The 23,392-nt window shown below is 39.5% G+C and overlaps 1 protein-coding gene across 1 annotated transcript in view; it reads right to left on the reverse strand.

Moving 5' to 3' along the window:
* adam10a (ADAM metallopeptidase domain 10a) overlaps positions 1-14,077 on the reverse strand; it is a 37,154-nt gene extending 23,077 nt beyond the window's left edge. The window contains exons 1-2 of the mRNA XM_056411923.1: positions 13,907-14,077; positions 8,014-8,164 (exon numbers count right to left, since the gene is read on the reverse strand). Coding sequence (XP_056267898.1) covers positions 8,014-8,164; positions 13,907-13,958 — 203 coding nt within the window. The 5' untranslated portion in view covers positions 13,959-14,077. The remainder of the gene's footprint in view (positions 1-8,013; positions 8,165-13,906) is intronic.
* Positions 14,078-23,392: the final 9,315 nt, after the last annotated feature.

Below are 23,392 nucleotides of genomic sequence, written 5' to 3' on the forward strand. Positions count from 1 at the left end.
CATCTCTAATTCAACTTCCTCTCCAAAATAGTGGTAATGTCCTCTTTAGACACTACAGTGCACTCAGCCGTGCTGTATTACGCTGTGGTTACTTGACCGATAGAGGCAGTACCAGCTGTTTCTCCCTGGCCAGCAAAGACAGGAAAGAGCCCACAAACACAGGAAAGGGATCTGTTTGACAACATACTGGCTAGGTGAAGAGGACAGGAGGAGGCGCCTGCTGAAAAAACAGTGCTACTGAAGAAAATTATTGTAAAATTTACAAAAAGAGTAAAAGGGAAAGCAAATACAGGACTGTCTCAGAAAATTAGAATATTGTGATGAAGTTCTTTATTTTCTGTAATGCAATTCAAAAAACAAAAATGTCATGCATTCTGGATTCATTACAAATCAACTGAAATATTGCAAGCCTTTTATTCTTTTAATATTGCTGATTATGGCTTACAGCTTAAGAAAACTCAAATATCCTATCTCTAAATATTAGAATATCATGAAAAAGTATACTAGTAGGGTATTAAACAAATCACTTGAATTGTCTAATTAACTCGAAACACCTGCAAGGGTTTCCTGAGCCTTGACAAACACTCAGCTGTTATAAATCACAATGGCTACCACAGCCAAAGCCACATCATCCCGTGGCTATAGTCATAATCCCAGCTACACAGCAAGCTGCAGTCTACTAGACAATACATAAATGAATAAATCATGCAGCTCAGGCGTTCTCTATGGATCAGAGGGAATGAAAAACCTATTGAATTGTGAGACACAATTTCAGGGAAAACAATTATGTACGAACTAACTAAGCAATTATGAATGAACATGATAGAAGGGATTCAAATTAGGATAATTTCATAAAGGAAATGTCATTAATAAATTCCCACCAAGAATTCACTAAACAGTTAAAAATGACCTCGAATTGTTGGTGATTTTACCAACTAATAGAAGAAAAGTGGTGAAGAAACCACTGCATCATGTTCCAGACAAAAAAACCTGCAGGCTAATAAACATGTCTGGCAGCAGACAGGAAGAGGGGAGGCTTTGGATCAAGCCAGTGCTTCTCATCACACAGAAGCAGCTGACTGATCAATTATTCAGACAGATCCCAAAAGCTGAACATCAGCGTCTGACAGTCACACACTTTGCTCAGTAAAGTAAAGGAGCGCCCTCAAGCCATGTTTACAGAGATGGTGTGCCTGTATGAAGAGGACAATATCCAAATGTCATAACAGTAATTTAACTATTATTAACTATGCCTCCCAGTATAACTGTATATCTATGTTGGTGCTTTGGTCCATAACTGAACTTTTTTATTGTAATTGGCTCCGTTTGAACAGCTATGAACTATGATCACAATTAGAGAGCAGCTAATAAGAAAAATGTGTGATTAATCCCTATGCGAGTGATAATTCAACTTCAAAATATCTCGTTGCAAATCTTTAATATCTGGATGTATTTCCAAGGGAAAAATATATTTCACAAACCAGAACCTTATTGTTGGAAGGTTGGACACTAAACTGAACCATCTATTGTGTCACTTCCCCCAGCATTGTCTATATTCTACTACTTTTGTGTCACCTCTCTTTGAAGAGAGTCCTCCACAGAGACAACTGTCGGCCCTGCCTCGTTCCATCCACTGATCCAGCTACAAATACTCATGAGAGTGGGACACAAAAAAGCTTTTCTCCTGTTACAACAAACCCCTATAGTGCCACACAGTCCTGCCTTGGGTTTTCACAGAGGGGAGAGTGTGTGGCTGTGTTTGCACATGCTGCACACACACTGATAAACTTGATGAATGCATTGACAATATAAAGGGAAAGATAGTAGCTTTATGACCACTGGCAGCTCAAAGATATTATATATATATACATATAATTTTACATATTTCCAGTTTAGGTTTTCAGATTTCTTAAAAAGTGATGATTGCCTCAAAAAGCATAAAGTTAAGACAAATTGGTGTCTAAATAAATGACTGTGTGCCCAATAGGCTTCTACAGCAACCACCATTCATAAACTAACTTTATCACAATTATGGAAAACACAAATGCAAATATGCAATATATGAAGTCAGTCAACACAACAAACGACAACCGTAACACCAGAGTTAAAACAAAACCTAAAATGGAATACTTTAAGCATCAGATAGGTGATATTTGCTTCAAGACCATGATAGTGGCTTGCATAAGCTTGTGCAAGCATAGATGATATTGTATCCACATCTGTGATGCTGTGAAAGTATTTATAATTGGAGTCAATAATGTGAAGCTAAACCTTGCTTCCTTCCTTGTGGACATGAACATACATTAATACAAATTCTAAATATTTGTCAGTTATGTCCAGCCAAAGGGATTATTACATACTCATAAATCTCTCATCTGGTTTTGGGACAGGGATGTCTATATGTACAAATTGTAAAGCACTCTGAGACAAATTTCTAATTTGTGAAAATTGGCGATACAAATAAACTGAATTAAATCTACTCTTTAACTGTTCAGTAACCTGAAGTTGAGTGCTCTATATTAAACATATCTGGTGCACCAGTACTACTACTCTTTCCTCTTTCTGAAACTGCATCATACTGCAAACCATCTCTAATTCAACTTCCTCTCCAAAATAGTGGTAATGTCCTCTTTAGACACTACAGTGCACTCAGCTGTGCTGTATTACGCTGTGGTTACTTGACCGATAGAGGCAGTACCAGCTGTTTCTCCCTGGCCAGCAAAGACAGGAAAGAGCCCACAAACACAGGAAAGGGATCTGTTTGACAACATACTGGCTAGGTGAAGAGGACAGGAGGAGGCGCCTGCTGAAAAAACAGTGCTACTGAAGAAAATTATTGTAAAATTTACAAAAAGAGTAAAAGGGAAAGCAAATACAGGACTGTCTCAGAAAATTAGAATATTGTGATGAAGTTCTTTATTTTCTGTAATGCAATTCAAAAATGTCATGCATTCTGGATTCATTACAAATCAACTGAAATATTGCAAGCCTTTTATTCTTTTAATATTGCTGATTATGGCTTACAGCTTAAGAAAACTCAAATATCCTATCTCTAAATATTAGAATATCATGAAAAAGTATACTAGTAGGGTATTAAACAAATCACTTGAATTGTCTAATTAACTCGAAACACCTGCAAGGGTTTCCTGAGCCTTGACAAACACTCAGCTGTTATAAATCTTTTTTTTTACTTGGTCTGAGGAAATATTAAAATTTTATGAGATAGGATTTTAGAGTTTTCTTAAGCTGTAAGCCATAATCAGCAATATTAAAAGAATAAAAGGCTTGCAATATTTCAGTTGATTTGTAATGAATCCAGAATGCATGACATTTGTTTTTTTAATTGCATTACAGAAAATAAAGAACTTTATCACAATATTCTAATTTTCTGAGACAGTCCTGTAGATGATGAGACCGAAAGTGACAAATTGAAACCTGTTTTGCACAAGTAGGAGTAGCCCCAGGAGTGCACTGTGTGTGAGGAATGGATACTAAAGAGCTGATATGTACAAATTAATAGCAGAAGGAAACAAACTGCTGTTGTCGTTAGTTAGCTACAGCAAGGCAGCTCGTCCACATGTTCCATGTCATCCGTTGAGGTACTATGCATTCCTCTCCTGATGTCTAGTGAGGGGAAGGCAGGCATGACTCCATGTTTCAGTTGGAGCACATCTTTGCACTCAGAACAAACTTAAGAAAGGTTTCAGCCTTGTCAATGTTCTGTTTAGTATCTCCACTTTTTGACTCACAAATGTGAGTTAAAACATTTATTTTTCATTTGGTAGAAATTTAACCGCCAGTCTCACAAAGACAAACCTGGAGTACAAAACCATCAGCTCGGTCACAGTGAACATTTTAGCTCTATAACGTGTTCATATTCTTTTACTACTGGAAGCCATTCATTTCCAAATGCTTTACACACACAGATTCTGCTGCAGCCAGCTTTCACTTCATACCGAGAGACAAGAACTAAGCAGATACAAATCTGAGAAAATTCCAACTGTTATTAACTCAAATAATCTGTTTCTAAAAACAGGGATGGCACCACTGTACTTAATTTGATTAATTGAAATAATAGGTTTAGTCTTTTTTTTATTTAATTTAAAAAAACACAATGTGGTAAGAGAAGCCTGCTCCAAAGAGATGGGTATCTTTGATCCCTGGTCCAAAACCCACTCAACACAAGATCCATGCTGATCCCTCAAATAAGATTAATTAAACTCTCAAGCATGTCTGATCTAATGTAAAGAAAACAGCTGGTACTTTCTCTACATGGACACTTTTAAGCTCTAGTTTTCAGTTGTGATGCAACTGCCCAGTATGATGGGGACATTTATTGACTTCCGCTGCAGCTATTTCTATGATCAGGTGGTTCAATAAGGAAATGGTATAACCAAGTTCAGGTTTCTGTTTTATACAGTGCATCCGGAAAGTATTCACGGCGCTTCACTTTTTCCACATTTTGTTATGTTACAGCCTTATTCCAAAATGGATTAAATTCATTATTTTCCTCAACATTCTACACACAACAACCCATAATGACAAAGTGAAAACTGTTTTTTGCAAATTTTTGCAAATCTGTTAAAAATAAAGAACGAAAACATAACATGTACATAAGTATTCACAGCCTTTGCCATGACACTCAAAATTTAGCTCAGGTGCATCCTGTTTCCACTGATCATCCTTGAGATGTTTGATTGGAGTCCACCTGTGCTAAATTCAGTTGATTGGACATGATTGAGAAAGGCACACACCTGTCTATATAAGGTATCACAGTTGACAGTGCATATCAGAGCATAAACCAAGCCATGAAGTTCAAGGAATTATCTATAGACCTCCGAGACAGAATTGTATCGAGGCACAGATCTGGCGAAGGGTACAGAAGGATTTCTGCAGCATTGAAAGTCCCAATGAGCACAGTGGCCTCCATCATCCGGAAATGGAAGAAGTTTGGAACCACCAGGACTCTTCCTAGAGTTGGCCGCCCAGCCAGACTGAGCGATCGGGGGAGAAGGGCCTTAGTCAGGGAGGTGACCAGGAACCCGATGGTCACTCTGACAGAGCTCTAGCGTTGTTCTATGAAGAGAGGAGAACCTTCCAGGGTTTTTCCTGGGTCAAAATGAGTCTTCGGTGCTCCCAAAATAAATGTTGGCGCGCGCAGCGCGCACAGTCTATATTGCCACGTCACCGTAATTAGCAGACATCTATGTATTTTTTTTTTCTTCACAGAAATAATGGAGGCTATGCTTGAGGAAATCATTTTGCTTCCACTTTAGATTAAAATAGATAGGCTAATAGATTGACAATTAGAGATGCACCGATCAGGTTTTTTGGTACCGATCACTGAAATCAGTATCTGCCGATCCGATAATACCGATCACGGTGTCGATTGAAGCATTCTATTTATTGTGTAGCATTATTGCCTAGGAATATGAGGAAATACATATATAAAGCACCTCAAACATTAAAGAAATTACATATTTCTTTAAACATTTAGGACTTTTACTTTGAAAAATGTCCTAATTGATACATTCAAATTGATTGATTGCCAGTGATGGGGATTTCAGATATGTATGGAATACATCTGCATTATTCATTTCCTGGAACTCTTGGGGAAATCTATATACAGGACTTTTCTTAACATACAAAAGTCTGACTTATTTTTATAAACTCTTCCTTGGTACAGTAACAATGTTTTAATGTTAGCATAATTTAAGCTAAATCTCAGAAACGATCTCTAAAGATACAAAATCAGTTCATTGTTTACTTTTATATGTTCGTGTATGATTTATCGACATCTTATTTTGAAAAACGGATGTTGTTTCACGTGGTTCTTTCCGCTAACTTTGCAAAACCGGATGTTTTCACGTAAATTTTTCTGCTAACTTTATCAAAACCCTCGCGCGCTCCCGATCGAATGCGTTTACCGTGAACATCAGTCTATAGGTGCAGACATGTAAGAGTCGGCTGAGTTGACGCAGTGATTCAACTCGGGGGACAGGGACGCCGCTCGGTGCGTGAGGATCCCCTCGTGGACCTCTGACCTCTGCGGCCCTCGCCGGGCGCATTTACTCCGTTGCGATGCGCCGCGATTGAAACGTCTGATAGTTCTCGCAGATGTTACGTCATCTGATCGGCCAAGTTTGATCGGCCGTTTTGAGAGCGCCGATCAAAACCGATAATGGGAATATCGGCGCCGATCAGATCGGTGCATCCCTATTGACAATAGTCCAGGTGTATTCGTGCACGTCGGGCTGTTGAGTGATCAGCAGCTGGCCGCTCTGTCCATTCGCGCACCTCACAGTTGCGTATTGATCAGACAAGAAGACACGCTTATTAACTCGATTACGATTGATAAAAACATAACGAGGGTTCGGCTGTAGCCTACTTGAAACATACTATTGAGAACATATTCGCTGACGTGCACGTGATGAACAGTTTTTTGTTTTGTTTTTTATCGCAGACTTTTTTTGCCTTAGGCGCTCGGGATTTGTCATAGGTGTTCGGGAAAACGGCTTAGGAGCGCGCCCAAATTTTCTCTATGCAGGAAAAACCCTACCTTCCAGAAGGACAACCATCTCTGCAGCACTCCACAAATCAGGCCTGTTTGGTAGAGTGGCCAGACGGAAGCCACTCCTCAGTAAAAAGCACATGACAGCCCGCCAGAGTTTGCAAAAAAGCACCTGAAGGACTCTCAGACCATGAGAAACCAAATTCTCTGGTCTGATGAAACAAAGATTGAACTCTTTGGCCTGAATGCCAAGCGTCATGTCTGGAGGAAACCAGGCACTGCTCATCACCTGGCCAATACCATCCCTACAGTGAAGCACGGTGGTGGCAGCATCATGCTGTGGGGATGTTTTTCAGCGGGAGGAACTGGGAGACGAGTCAGGATTGAGGGAAAGATGAATGCAGCAATGTACAGAGACATCCTGGATGAAAACATGCTCCAAAGCGCTCTGGACCTCAGACTGGGGCGACGGTTCATCTTCCAACAGGACAACGACCCGAAGCACACAGCCAAGATAACAAAGGAGTGGCTTCGGGACGACTCTGTGAAGGTCCTGGAGTGGCCCAGCCAGAGCCCTGACTTGAACCCGATTGAACATCTCTGGAGAGATCTGAAAATGGCTGTGCACCGACGCTCCCCATCCAACCTGATGGAACTTGAGAGGTTCTGCAAAGAAGAATGGGAGAAACTGCCGAGAAATAGGTATGCCACGCTTGTGGAATCATACCCAAGAAGACTTGAGGCTGTAATTGCTGCCAAAGGTGCTTCAACAAAGTATTGAGCAAAGGCTGTGAATACTTATGTACATGTTATGTTTTCGTTCTCTATTTTTAATAAATGTGCAAAAATTTGCAAAAAACAGTTTTCACTTTGTCATTATGGGTTTTTATGTGTAGACTGTTGAGAATAATGAATTTAATCCATTTTGGAATAAGGCTGTAACATAACAAAATGTGGAAAAAGTGAAGCGCTGTGAATACTTTCCGGGTGCACTGTAAGTCATATAAAAGTTAACACAGGGTCAGCGGCACAATGAAACGTTTCTGACGGGAGAACAGATTCATAAATAATACAACATGTCACATCTAATGGCACTGGGGGAACTGAACAAAGATTTCCATATCCATTTCCACATTTCAATGCATTGTCGTACACGTTTTTTTGCAAAGGACAATAGACAATATTGTGGTGATGGCATGGGGAACATAATAAGCCCAGCCCAGGTCAAGGTCAAAATTATGAGATAAATATCATGAAAAAGAGACACGAAAACATTAAAATATTATATTTAACGAAAGGGACTTAATATTATAATATACGTTCATGAGTAAAACAATACGTGTTTGTAGGTCCATTTAATAAAACGATTACAGCATATGTTCAAAACTGCATAAAAGTAGGACAAATAATAATAACCACAACAACAACAAAAGTACACGCAGCATAGTATGAGGTTAAGTGAAAGATAGAAGGAGAGCATGAATAGTTGTAATTTAACTGACCTTCCATGTGCGTGGATGTCCAGGTGCACAGTCTTGTCTTGAGGAGAGAGTGCCCTCTTGGCTCTCTGGTGACTGTTGTGCAGGACTTCTGTGTCATATGATAAACCCTCATAATGGCGAATATATTTGTCCAATGGCTTCCCAAACTGACCTGAAAGAGAGTTCAATAACTTATCAACATTGAACAACACACATTTTCTGCAAGAGAAAATATTTCTGCTTTATTATTTTACGGTAATGTCTGGTTAAGTTATTAGTCTGAGCGTTTATCCATTTCATACTGAATTTGACTGACACAGTATAGACAGATATTGGAGCGTACAACGTGTTTGTTTTCACAAAACAAATTGAAGAGAAAGTTAAAATCATTACTTCATGTTTTGATACTTTTGATTAACCTTGTTTACAACTAATGGGCGAACAAAAACAGGGCGAACGCATTTCGTTTATCAGACATGGAGCGTATGCAAGAAGATCCACGATTGCAAATCTCTTTTGTGCACAGGGTTTGTTCATAACTTTAACAAAGGCTTCGTTCGATTTGAGTTTCCCTGTGAACCAGGACAGGGAGCAGCATGTTCAATATCAGAACCCTGAATCTGAAACAGTTAGATGTCATTCAGCCATCATTAATCTTATCATTTACCTGCACCTGTCCTACTGTGTGAAATGTCACCATGTCTTCTTTAACCCTTGTGTTGCCTTCGGGTCAATTTGACCCGATTCAATGTTTAATGTCGGTGTTCTTTCGGGAGTCAACAAACAAACATAAAGTACCTCACACTTAAACTTGGAAAACAATATTAATTCTAATAATTTTCTGGAGATTTTAATAGCTGGGGTCATATTGACCTCAAGGGTAAAATATGTTAGTAAATATAAAGGTAACAGGAGGGTTAAACATTGAATCGGGTCATATTGACCCGAAGGCGACAGGAGGGTGAAACATAGAATCGGGTCAAATTGACCCGAAGGCAACACAAGGGTTAATAAACACAGGTTGATAAAACCGGGATGAATCTGTATCATAGTAGCCAGCTATCCCTCAAGCGGTCAGTCACACGACATGCTGAACAGGCTTGTTCGGCTTATTGATGTGACCCCAGAGAGGTAATCCAGCCGGCTTTCAAACTGACTATTTCTTTGTACTTTTTACAAAGACAAAGAAAGTCAGTTTGAAGCGCAACTGAGGAGCACATGATTCCCGCCAGGTGACTGGGGTTCGGTTTCCGTACGTCTACTGCATGTCATTGTGCAAGAACAGTGCCTGGATTGGCTGCAGGCTATTCAAATGCTTATCTACATTCCTAAGACAACACAGAAGGCTACTTACTTAATATCAGTCGGACATGTTGGCGTTATAAATGCTCGGTTAGAAGTTACAAAAGCAGCCTTTGAAAATAATTAGCACGGGCTCTATTTAACCTTTTAATTTCCACACCTTTCTACCATTAAACATGTTGTCTTTGTTTGAATGGAGACGGGGGATCATTCGAGGGAGATAACAGATCAGCAATGTGAGCTCATGGAAGTGGTGTTGTGTCATCTAAATGATGAATAATTTGAGATGCACTGTGTGTAAAGTTGCTCAATTAAGTCTCGCAATTTGTTACACTGATTTGGTGCAAGGTTTAACAATATTCTCACTTGACAATAATTGATTTTAAAAAACTGTGTTGGATTGGGTGACAATTACAGCTACTGTTTGGGAAACTGTTCAGAAACCCAATATTGTTAAATACCTCGGAGTGCCATAAAATGTCACGAGGCTGTGATTATCCTATTAGTCCCCACAGGTCATTTCCTACAGTCGGGACACGATTTTAAAAAATGGTCTCACAACATTGAAACGTTTATTATGGAGAATAGCATCACCATATATGAATATATAAATCCAGCTTTCCAATATGCAATTCCAAGACCGTTCAGGGAACCCAATGAGAAGAAACTACTTTTACAATAGGAAAGAATAACACATGTATGTAGTACATATAATATAAACAGACCCCTGTGAATATGGTAATGCCAGTGATTCCCTTGCCAAACTTTAGGGTCCTAACTTATTAAGCCACCTTCCTGACAAGCTAGCATGAAATGGTTGGTTCCAGTGGATCCCTTTGTTGTTGTTTTTCATATAATACTAGTCATTCTCGCACTAAAAGTCAGCGACAGCCTCCGATAGAATGTAGAGTCGGCCGAGCACGCCAGCGTATGCAAGAAGGAGAAGAGGTTAACATGCTGGGACTGACACACAGCTGAGCTCAAGCTATTGTACAACAAATAGAAGAATACACATTATTAACAAACTCCCACAGGACAAAAGGGATATGGTGCTCCATATTGCTTGTATCTAAACAATATGTTGTTCATTACAGTAGGACTACCATGTGGTGAGAGTCACAGCTCCTCGAACAGGGAGTGGCTGTAAAGGGCTAGCAGCAACTTGTCCATGAATGCAGCATAAAAAGATTCGAACCATCAGCCGCTTGTGTTGATTTTGTACCCAAAAAAACACTGGCTCAGATTGCTCAGATCTGCCTTCTCAGTAGGACGTGACAACTCCATTAATATGTAATAATGTGACAGCACAAGGGTGATTTATGAACAGACGGTGGCCTGCATAATAACTAAGCTGTAAGTCTGAGATTTCAGGTTTATTGCTGATCATCAAAATGTAAAAAATAAATAGAAAAACCATTAAAAAGAAGTGTAGCAACTACGGCATCATTTTAAAAGCACACAACCGTCCTGGTGATAATCAGGTCTACTGAGGCAAACTGTTATTTGTACATGAACCATCCTATCCTGGTTTCAGATACAGAATTGGAAAGACACACCTCGACAGAAGCAGATCAGAAACCTGGATTATGATCATCTCTTCAGGCATCAGAGTAACCAGGTTACTCTGTGTTCCAAGTAAACATCTAATCCTGAATATGTAAGAGAATAAATGAGAATAACTAAAATACCAGCGACCGGCAGCTCTTAAACAGTTGTGTTTTAAAAAAAAGAAAAAGAGACAATGTAAATTTACAATTACAAAAAGATTTGAAACATCCCGAGATAATTGCCTCATATTTTAATATGAAGGCTAACACTGGAAAACAACAAGATGTGTCATTAAGAGTATTATTAGTAAATTAACCAGATGCGCTGAGTGAAATTCAGAGAAACTGGAGTTTTAACTGAAGGTGGCGGGATTTTTTACAAAACTTTCTCAACTGGTTTAACAACATTCAATTTGAAAAGCTGACCCCAATTCCCCTCAACTTAACACGACAAATAAACCACATTCTATTTACATTATTTTAGTCATTATTTTGAATCGGGTTTACAATTCATTTTCTAACTTAACTTGTATTCTTAATGAAACCATTTAATGCATTACAGTTTTGCATAATTACATAGAAATAAGTTATATAGATAATAAACTACAAATATTTTTAAAGCTGAATAAAAAACACACAAAGATACAAAGCAATTGGAATCATAGCAACAACCACAAAATAAGTCAGACACTTTTAGGGGATAGAGGGATAATAAATTGCAACAAAACTAAAAAATTCACCGTAATGGATTTATTAAATATTTGTAAAAATAATATTTTATTTGAAATTGAAATGCATTTCAATTGGCAATCATTTCAAACAAGATTACATTATATGTGGTAAATTATATTTGATTTGTTTAGTTGCAAGCTATTTCATTGCTTTAAAGTGTTGTTAAATGAATCCAATGCATGATGACATGACGGAACAATCCTATTTCATTTGGGCTGAAATAGATAGACCTGAATAAGAAGTAGCAGCTGAAATTTCTAGTCAGACAGCAACAAAAGCTGAGAAATCAACTGGCAGACAGCTTTACTGTAAAGGCTATGTCATCGTGATTTCAGTGCAATCCGTTTCAGCCTCAAGAGCAATTCTTGCCAGACAGTAAACTGCTGACAGGAACAGAGGCGGTGGTAACAGCTTGCTGGGTGATGGCAGGCAGGCTAACACACATCAGACACCCCCGCAGTACAAATGTCTCACTGTCCTCAACTTGTGTCTCACCATGTACTTGAAAAAAACAGTAAGAGGGTTGTTTGTAACCTGCATGCATCAATTCTGACCAAGATTGTCATGATGAAAGTTAATGCTCCAAAATAAATGCTCTGCTACGTACCATCACCGTAAGTAGGCCGAGTTACAGCCGCCGTGTCAAAAGTGAGACAACCAGGTTAATCTGAAACACTGACTTCCTCAGAAAACATTCACGATCCACATTTAACCACACATATAATTTCCATCATGCCCGTCATATTTCAAACATTTCAGGGCAATAGGTTGTTTTACTAGCATGAAGCAAATGGCTAGGTTTATTGCAGCAATTTAGGTTCAGATCAGAACTTTCCTATCCGTCAAGCATAATGTTGCTCTTATTGTTTTTATCTCCACAGTCCCATGATGCAACTGAAGCACCAGTATGTTTATGCTGAAATCAAGGGAAGATGCAAGGTAAAACAAAATCGAGAAACTGGAAGGCTTTCTGACCTAAATTCTATACTTAAACGAGCGCTGCTGCAGAAGAACTGGCAATGGTTGCTAATATGCCCGTCAGAATGAACAAAATATTTTGCAGCTCTCTGCCTCAATCATAGGTTAAAAACACACAAAGTTAATGTATATGAACAGACAAAAAGATAAGCGCTGTGACATATCTGATACAAATCTAGGCTTTTCTACACACAAGTCAAAGAATTACATTATGTGTCAGGTGTATTCCATTCCACAACTTTTGTTGGAGTTAATGTACAAATGATACAAAAAAATAGAATCAGCATTTTCCTAGAAGACAAAGTTACAATGCAAGTATTGTCTTCTGAACATCATCATCTTTTTTTATGGAATGTAATAAAGCTTTCATTCAGCCAGACTAACTTCTGCCTTGTACCAGTGGTAAACGTACCAGTGGTACAAGGCAGCACAGCATGTACAACAAGTGATAAACTAAAAGCATCAATAAAATGTACCCTAATAGCCCTTTCAGCTATTTTTTTTTTGGTCCTTTTGATGTTTTGTTTTGTATGAAAATTGGAAATAATTCCTCAGCTCTAAGCATTCTGTTTTATCAACAGGGTGGAGAAAATCACTTGCATTTATATTTTAGCAACCAACATTACAGGACGCTTTTGCCTGCTTCAAAACAGTTTGATAAGATGATTTGTGACAATGATGAACTATTATCAGAGAATGTCTTAGGAACTATATTTAATTATTGTAAGGTGACAAGCCTAGCACCAAGTAACATACATTGAGTATAGCTTGTCACTTAATCCTGCTAAGAATAAGAAAAGTATATTCAGCTGATGAGAACAACACCCGTGGACCAACTCAATGTTCTCAGTTTGGGTCGTTAAAGGTCAATAGTGGCAACAAAATAGACTCACAAAGTTACTTCTGGTAACGTGGTAAACGCTGTTAAACGTCAAAAGCCAGCGTGTATATATTTATTAGCGAAGCTAAACCTACCGTTTAACTGTCATTAGTTGTTTTTACCCATTCAGTAACTGTAACTTAGGAGTGTTTTAACCTCGCTACTTCCTCGCCATTGGACCCGTCCGTCGACGTTAGCGCTGTAGTGTCAGTCCCACCCCCACCGCCACCCCCCGGACTGTCAAGCCGTTCTCAGCCGATACCACCTTCCGTTAAACGGGATGCAACTCGGTTACGTGACGACCACACGGCACGAGCCCTCACGAGTAAACGGCGGCTACAAACACACCGGTTTACCGTCAACATTAGCCAGCTAGCTAGCGAGTTACATCGGCAGAGTACAAGTGCCTGATCCGATTAGCTCCACTGCGACCACGGAACACTTTCTCTTCCGTGATAATCAATGGTAAACGTACCTGTTATGTCTCGTAGGCAGCAAAACATGAGAATTAGTTTGACAAATATCATATCGAAATGCCCTGTGCGTCCAGTCCACTAGCTACCCGACCCACCGACCCAGCGATCCCGCTGATTGCTCCTTGTTTCGCTTTCTTTCACTTAAAGGTATAGTCGCCCTTCCTAGTTGGCTCGATCACATCACAAACACCGGTCTCCCGCAGCCCGACCTCAGACAGAGACCGACAGACAGGCCCCCTCCCTTCCGGCGAGGTTTGCCAAAAGATCCCAGACACACCCGTTCATGTATTACTGCGGTATATAGGTCGAGGGACTCTAAAACAACTACAAATCACGTGTAAACTACCGTTCAGTGACACTATGGCAACCACCATGCTGTCAACATGCTCCAAACTGTTGTTCAGGCATTTTAATGAGTCTGCACGTTGTGTACATCCGCAAATCATGACTTCCGGGTTCACCAAGCGTTTTCATACTTTTCATAGTGGTTAGGATATATTAAGGACACATTCCTACTTATGAGGAAATATTAGATCGTTGATAATCAAGAGAAAGCTACACCTTTTTACAAATACAGTGTCTAAATATAATCATTCGAATATATCCAGGTTATTTGTTTCATTCCATCCATTTCCTGGTTCACAAAGATTCATTAAGTTGTTTTCCTTCACCCTTTGAACACACTAAAAATACAGTGAAGGATATATCTGTTGTCATCTTGTGCTAAACCATGATCTAAGTTCTTACAAAATGTTTCATCGCAAAAGATTACATGTAAACGAATATAATGAACAGTGCAAATGGCTTGCAGTTAATAATGGTTATGTTTAGGTTATATTATGGTTTGACATTGGGGAATCTTAAAGTTATAGTATGTGGTTATGGTTCTCTTTCTCTTTCTGCACCCACAGCTGGTCAGGTGCTTTATTTCGATGTGTGTGACTGGTGCCCTGGTGGCCTGCGTACAAGTATTACTTGGAAGAAAATCCTGTTTTTGTATATTACAAAATGTAATCTCGATTAAATAGTCCTAAAATAGTTTTAAAATTAAACTATTAAATTATTTTGTATTAAATCCACACATTCAGTGAATGCTCAAATCAAACATTTGTGGCTAGGTAACATAATCCTAAAATAGGTTATTTTTCATTGACGCATTTCAACTGAAGAGGCTTGAAATATTACTGTGCAATTTAGTGCTGTCAGAGTGAGATATACAAGAATGGGCCAGGAGAGGGAGCCTTCGCCGTCTATGAAGACTTTGTGCTGTACAAGTCTGGTGAGAGCGCCATGAACAGTCACGTGTGTGTACAAACACACAGAATACTGAGTGCGTGTACACTCGCAACCTCTTGAGAAAAAGGTGAAATGCCGATTGCACGTTTTAGCTCGGTGATTTTTTCAAATTAAGTTTCTGACTTTCTCTCACTCACACTTGAAGTGGAACTCTTGCCTCCCCTGTCGGGTTCCTCGCCTCCTTTATTTATGTTCTTCTCATTTCCAGCTGTGTACCAGCATGTGTATCTGTTTATAAACGCTAGCCCTCCTATTTATATGTATGAATGGAATATTCAGAATCCCTTCAATGTAATGCAGTCGGTATCTGTATGTATACGTTTGTATGTATGTGATTCTAATAAAGTTTGTTTTTATACATTAACTCCAGCCTCAACTGAACACGTTGTTGAATTGTCACATTGTCACACACACTTTTCATACCCATCCAAAACTTGGATACCCAAGTACATTTTTATTTAATACTTTTGTGTCATTGTTATGTTTAAAAATAATGTATATGAATATTTTTCCACATCAGGTTAAAATGTAAAAAATATGCAAGATTGCCAGCATACCATATGTTCTCACACATAAACTATGTCCAAATGTGATACTTAACAATTGCTAACGTTGGGTCAAATCTATTATTTTTGTAATGTGTAAAAGTGTCCTCTGGTCTGTTTCTGTTTCTACAGGATTCTTTAAGATCCTGCGAGGATCGAATCACTGCAGGTATTGAGTCCAGGGCTCTCAAGTCTCACGCATTGAGCGTGAGACTCACGCATTTCGGTCTTATCTCACGCACTCCCGCCACACATCGAATTCCTCACGCTGAAAAAACCTCTCGGCTATTTAATGCTTGAATGCAGGGGTGCTCAATACGCCGATCGATTGTTCCGCTGCAGAGCTCCGACGCCGGTCTGCGCGCATTGGGATGGAGCAAAAAAATAAAAATAGTCACTAGCACCCCCGTCAACAACTCTTTTCGGCTCGATGCCGGCGCGCGCAACGGTCAGCTGTATCGGGTGCTGATGGAAATCTCACGCTTGCCTGTCTTCAAAAGAGAGCCCTGTGAGTCTGAGATCGTGGCTGGGATTCCCAAATAGATTCTAAACTATGTAAGTATTGGCCTCAAACAAAACTTGTGTTTACTGTGTGCCTGTACAGTATAATGCTGCCATTCTCTTGCAGATAGCGTAATATCATAATACTGACTGGAATGCATGGCTTTGTACTTGTGCTCAAGCCTCAGAGTTGTAGCTCCCATTTCAAGTCTGAGAAACTATGAAACAAAAGTATAACAGTATGCTTGTAGCTGGAGGTCTGTGGCTTACTGACACGGTTTCTCTCTTGCAGGATGTGCCATAACTTAATCACTGGAGAGCGATACACTCAAAATTCCATCTCTCAAACTCTTTTTTTGGTCATATTTTCTTTTAAAGCCCTCTGATCAGCTTGCACACTGCATGTGGTTTGCTTTTGACAGACAGACAGAAACAACTCAAGAGCAACCTTCACTGTATCTATTAGCAGATATAGCATGTGCTTGAGCACAAATCAGCATTGTTTTATTGAAGGTGTTTTTTAATCTAATTTTTATAAATACAGCTTTTATATTTTATTCAACATTATTTCTCAGTGCCACAAATGCCACTACATAATATGAGGATATACCCATTGTGATTGGTGCCTGTTAGGTTTTTTTTTCTTTCAAGTGCCGGATGAGAAATATAAATTTAATTTTTAAGAATATTGTTGCTCATGGGATGTTTTTATTGTTTGCCTTTGTCGATCAAAATATTTCTGTTCTGAAAATAAATAAAACCACATGGATCCCGATTAATTTAAATTGTTTTACTCATGTATACAGACGCTGGTATTTTAAATCGATTTGCATTTTATGTGAATGATAAGCACGCCCGATGCAAAGAACTGACTAAGAAAATGTGTTGGCTCCACCGTCCACTTGAGTTAGAACCATTTAGAAAACAATATATGTTTAGTTGTATTTCTTGTTGTGTTGGACCTGGATCAAGAAAGAAGCAGATAGTCTCGAGTCAGGCTGTCAGTCTTTTGCGTGTTGTATCTCGTATAATATTATTTACCACCAAGATGAGTAATGAGAGCACTGGCATAAAAAAATATTATGACCCAACAACCCAAAACGGAAATATAAAAACTAACATTTTAGTGTATAAAAGTTTCAACCATTAGAGTATGATTTATAACCCAATATGAAGATCATAACACTGTGTTTGCTGACCCAGTAGTTTCTAACAATAAAAAAACATATTTAGATTTTGTTGTACATTTATTCATTCAACTCTTCAGGAGATAACTCAATACTGTACACAGTCTATGTGACAAATGAAATACTTTATAAAGCTTTTGTAATAATTATGTCTCGTTCAGCCCGAATTGTCCGTCTCCTTCTGGATTTGTGAGCAGATGCAAACAGCTGCTTCCTGTGTGAGTGAGGAGCTTCCAGTGTGTGTGTGAGGAGCATCCTGTGTGTGTGAGGAGCTTCCCGAAGCCACCAGCACAGAAGAAGCAGACTGAGACAAACTAGGTCCTCTGTGCCGGTGGGAACGGGGCGCTCCTCGTCCTCTTGGCTGCGAACAGGGCGGGCGGTGTCTGGGGTTTGGGTGGACAGGCAGGGGGTCCTGATTGTACTTCACTGAGTCTGGCACTCTCTGTGTCTGGGTGCTGAGACTGGTTCAGTGGTCTCTTGAGGGTGACGGGTTGTTTGACGTCCACCCTCAGCTGGAAGTGAGACAGAGAGTCCTGACCTGTGAGACACAAACACCAGAGAACAACGTTTGAACTGAACTACACAACCTTTACATTATTGTGTTGAATCTGGCCTCCAATGATGTGATCGTATTACTGATACTTCTGTAGTCTGAGTGAGGGATTACTTACTCCGCCGCCGCTCTTCATCTGGTCCTGTAGTCCTTCATCCTTCTCATGTGGTCCTCCCTCGTCATCTTCTTCGTCGTCGTCAAGGAAATCCTGGAAGTTGCTTCTTGTGTCACAGCAATCGATACCTAAATAAAAAACGTGGAGACTTTTCTTAACATTAGTAATTATAACCACGCCAACCAGCAACCCCGCCAGACGCGAGGGAAGGCTGTCTGGCACTTTATCAGTCCTGCCGGGGCAGTTGGGGCGAGTCCTCTTCCTGGTAGACTCTTCTGGTTTCTGGGGGGCGAGGGCCGGAGCTTCTTCAGGACGTTCCACACCAAAAGGGAGGGTGAGAGGATAGCCAGCGGGAAAGGAATAACCAAGGACAGATACGGGAGAACATTCCTGCCAACTGCTGTAAACCCGAACGTCCAAATTAATTAAATAGATAAGGAATTGTATACTCAAAGTTTTAGAAAAAGTTCTACTAACTTAATTATGTCAAGTTGGTGTAACATGTTCTTCTTTTTAAGTAATTGTAACTAATATTTTTATTATTAAATGGAACTATTTTGTGTATAAGTAAGCATAACTTTAAAACATTTCCAACTTAATATAATTAAGTAATTCCATGCTAAGAATGATAAAGTCCTGTTATTTCTATTGTTTTAAATAGGGATGATTTAAAAATACAATAAAATACAATACAATCTCAGTGCTTCACCAAATAATTAAAATCGATCATAACAAATAAATTGCAATCATAGCCTATTAAAATAGTAACAATTTGATTGGGGGAAATGGTCGGAAATGCATTAGACATTAGTGGAAGACAAATATACAGGACTGTCTCAGAAAATTAGAATATTGTGATGATATTTATTTTATGAATATATGTTTTGTATTTTTATTGGCAGTTGAATGTAGCCTATATATTTTACTTAAGTGTTGAGCAGCTGCAGGTATCATTTGTAAGTCTTCTGTAGCTTCTAGGGACGCTCGTTTTAAATTCTGACAACATCTCAACGACAAAAACGTTAACCTGTAAATTCACGTTCAACTGAATTAGTCGTGTAAATCGAAGTCGTCGTCGCGTGTTCGTGGCCGTTAACGAAGTGCATTATGGGGATTTCGCGGGCGAAGTTGACTTTCCTCTCGTCGCGGACCCGTCCCGGGACCAGGCTCGGATGTCAGTCAGCTCAGACTGTTTTCGAGGTGAGCTAAATCATACGTATTGTATATATAAATTGATATCGCGTTATGTAATCTATTAAGTTACATTATGTTACAATCAGACAGTTGCTAAACCTCTAAAAAGTAAAACCGTAATTTAAATAATTGTCCTGACTTTGCACGCGTCTTCTGCTCCACTCGCTGAGACTCCAGTCTTCTCTGCCTGTGTCCGTCTCGACTTCAGCGGTGGCTGGTTTGAACTCAATAGACGCAGGTGGCGGCTAACGTAGACTAACGTACTCTACTCGTGTGTCAACGTACTCTAGCTAACGCACGCAGGTTAGCACTAGCTAACGTTACTTGACGGTGCATCTCGGACCAGCTGAGGAGCGCGAGGTTTTCCACTAAACTAGCTTGTTCGACTGAGAAAATGGCGGCTAAAAATGGCGGCTAACGAACGTACGCTAGCTAACGTAGCGCCCGATTTTTCTGCATTAAGCTTGCCGGTGTTACCGTTCAACAGGCGACCCTGTTAACTGGCGACCTTCGGTCGAATGCGTCTGTTGTTGTCGGAGTTACGGCAGATGTTAAGAATTCCAAGAAACACTGAGCTGTCCTCGCGAATGCCGCACTGTTTAATTCTACAATTAAATGGGAAACCTTCTCGTATAGTGTCTGGTCTGAACATACCGTTGTCGAGTCCTTTTGAGAGAAAGAGACAACTTGAGTTGAAACGTCCCTTGCTGTTTGTGTGTCAAAACAGGAAGTTACCAAATTGCTCTCACTTTGAAATACAATTGGTACAAATAACACATAATCGACTTCTGCAAACACGTGTCACGCTACATCTGTGTGATGGTTGATTATTTCACAAAGTGGGCAGAAGCCTACCCTTTGAAAAATAAATCGGCAGGGTTGGTGACCAATTGTATTTTTGATTTTGTATACACATTTGGTGCAACTCGGGAGACTGCTTACAGACCAGGGCACAGAATTTAAAAATCAGGTAACGTAACGTTACCTGTTATCAAGCAATACTGTAAATGCTGACTTGTGTTCTGCTAAATGCAATTTAAGGTGAATGCGAGACTCTGTGAAACCCTTGGAATCGATGGAAGCTTCTGTTCACCATACCATCCACAAACTAATGGTTTGGTGGAGAAGCTTAATGGCACCATAAAGAGGTAAGATGCATTCTCAGAAATTAAAATTCACCATCAATAAAATAAATTGTTGACATAAAATATCTGCTGTTATGTGAAATCTTTCAGGTCTCTTGGCAAACAGGCCAGAACGAACCCCAGAAAATGGGATGAGTTTCTTCAGGCGACAATGTTTGGCCTGCGGACCAAAAAAACAATTAACCACACAGCATTCCCCATATTATTTAATGTTTGGCAGAGAGGCCAGGTATCCCTCAGAGGTGCCAAAAAACGACGAGGTAAGTGGCTCTCTTTATTTTGGAGTGAAAGGGTTGAGATTACTTGGATTACTGGCTTGGAATATAACACTACTTTGCTTGTGTTTTTATTAACTTTATATATATTTTTTAATTCAGGTGACAACTGACAAAGTTGAAAATTTGGCCTGGAGGGAGCAACTATTTCAAGGGCTAAGCAACCAACCGGAAACTTACACAAGAGTTCGAAAAAATGTGAAAGAAAAGTCACTCCAAGATCCGTAAACGGAAATTGGAATGTGGTTGGGAGGACAATTTTAATGTTGGGGACTTGGTGTTAAAAAAGAACATTCGAGAAGAGCAGAGGAAGGGGGGGGGGGGGAATGGAGACAAATATGTTGGGGCACTGAAAAAGGAGTACATTTGGCCAAGGACAAAAGCAAGACGGTCGCTAATATCGACCAGCTTACAGCTTTTTAGCAAACCAGAGCAACGAATCCCAGCGAGACTCACTAAGGTTAGCAGCTGTCCTATACCTGACCCCCCCGTCCCAACGATCACCACCCAGCCTCTCCAGCCCCAATCAACATGCTGCCAACCCTCCAGCAGCCGCATCTGAAGAGACTCAACCCATCCATGGTAAAGATGCAGCCCATTTCAGTAATCTGACTAAGAATTCAAATGCTATACACTCTTTAAAATGACAAATGTTCTACATTTTCAGCTATCCAGGATATATGGCAGACCAAGGGCCATATTATCTGGTCGAAACTGGGCCCATACAAACTATTTACTACAGATTTACAGAACCTGGCAGCTGGCAGAGAATTGGAGAATGAAGTAAGTGTTTGTAAGCTAGTTAAGATTGTTTCTCTTAAAAATGCATGTTAATTTGATATTTTTTACATTTTTAGATAATAAATGCTTACCTGGTATGGGTGACCAGAAGAATTAAAAGTAAGGTGAAAGTCATTGACAGTTTTGAGATGACAGCCATTTGGTATGGCACATCAAGGGGTTTGAGACAGGTAAGACTTTTAAAAGATGTCAGTTACAGTTGTACACTCTTATAAACTATAATGTCACTTTGCAGCTTGATTTAAAGGAGTGGGATACTCTTATTGGAGCTGTCTGCAAGAATCACCATCGGACTCTGGTGGTAAGTGCACTTAAACAATGCCATTTCTGAAACTAAATATCAAGCTCAGAATCTTGCACATAACTATTCTTTCTGTTAAAGGCCATGTATTCTAAGGAGGGAAGGGTTTTGTTTGTCGATCCATTTGGAGCTACTCCCAATCAATTGAAACATTGTAGGGATGCTACAAGGTAAGTGTATAAGGATGTATCGTTTGTTTCATGTCTTATGGTTTCTGATGTAACAATTATCTTTGCTTTAGGGTTTTCATGTGAAAAAAAAATCCTAATTTATCAAGATGGATAAGCCACACAGTCTTGCATCCCCCTCTGCAAGATTCAACATCCTGTGGAGTGCTGGTGTGCAAAGTAAGATGATTTACTCTACTAGGCATTTAAAAACGTTCAAAAAGAAACCCATAAAGCTAAACTTTTATTTATTTAAGATAGCCGAGCTGCTCTTGATTGAAAGCAGCATTGATTTCGCCATGGACAACGTTGGCATCAACGATTTGCGAGCCGAAATGGATGACTGGTAAGCTTACATCTAAACCCAACTGAACATGTTCCTATACTTAACCCACTAAATTGGAATATCTTTTAATAGACAATCTGAAGGTCCTGTGCTCTGTGTGTGGTAAAGAGAACTCTCTGGAGAGGGACACCTCAGAGCCATCTGTAGATAATTGGGTAGGAAGTCTAAAAGTGATGTACATGTATAGCGCATTTATAAACAAAACTAATTTCTCAATCTTTCAGATTGAATGCACACTGTCGCCGATGGCTTCACTGGGTGTGCGTAGCACGGACGAAAATGGAGGAAATCTATTTGTGTCCAGTTTGCCATAGTGATGTTCTGCCAACCAGTGAAGAACTCATGGACCTCTGGCCTGCTCTCAAAATAGAGTGAGGTAATATGGATCAGCTCTCTTTTTAAGTGAAACTTGTGATTCTTATTAATTTGGCTGCTATTTTCTGCTTTGTGTGCTAGATTCTTCAAATTGAAAGTTTTTTAAATTTGTATTTGTTGCTGTATTCTCCTGCTGTTATTTCAATGCAGTTGTATGCAGAGTTCCAGCGGATTACGAATCAGAACCTGCTGAACACATTCTATGCTAAACTGACCGCCATCTTCTTCGACTGATGACCTGATTCAGACAGAAGGCATCAAAAACTGTGAAGACAGCAGATGCTCTGATGACATTTTTAAAATCCACGATGACCAGGTAAAAAGATTATTACACACTTCATAGGTTGAACCGGTGGAACTTCAAACAGGTTCAATGACTCAAAACAACTTAGTGAATTTTGCATTAGTCCACTTTGTGTTTGCCATTTGTCTGATTGCAAAAAAGATGTGAACAGGTTATTTGTGGACATATGTTCTGATTGGACTTTTAAAATCAGCTTTGTTCAGTAAATTCTTCATTATGTACAATCCTGTTTTTATCTGAATAGGAAATCAATGACATCCACACCAAGTGCTGATCTCCATGCCCTTTCTGTGTATCTGTGCGACGATGTTTCTGAATTCTTCAGAACCTGCACAGTGAGTCTCCTTAAGTCACTCACAGAATCTACTGCGTGTTATGTA

Source organism: Pseudoliparis swirei, chromosome 4, assembly GCF_029220125.1.
Source record: "Pseudoliparis swirei isolate HS2019 ecotype Mariana Trench chromosome 4, NWPU_hadal_v1, whole genome shotgun sequence".
NCBI classification, from domain to species: domain Eukaryota; kingdom Metazoa; phylum Chordata; class Actinopteri; order Perciformes; family Liparidae; genus Pseudoliparis; species Pseudoliparis swirei.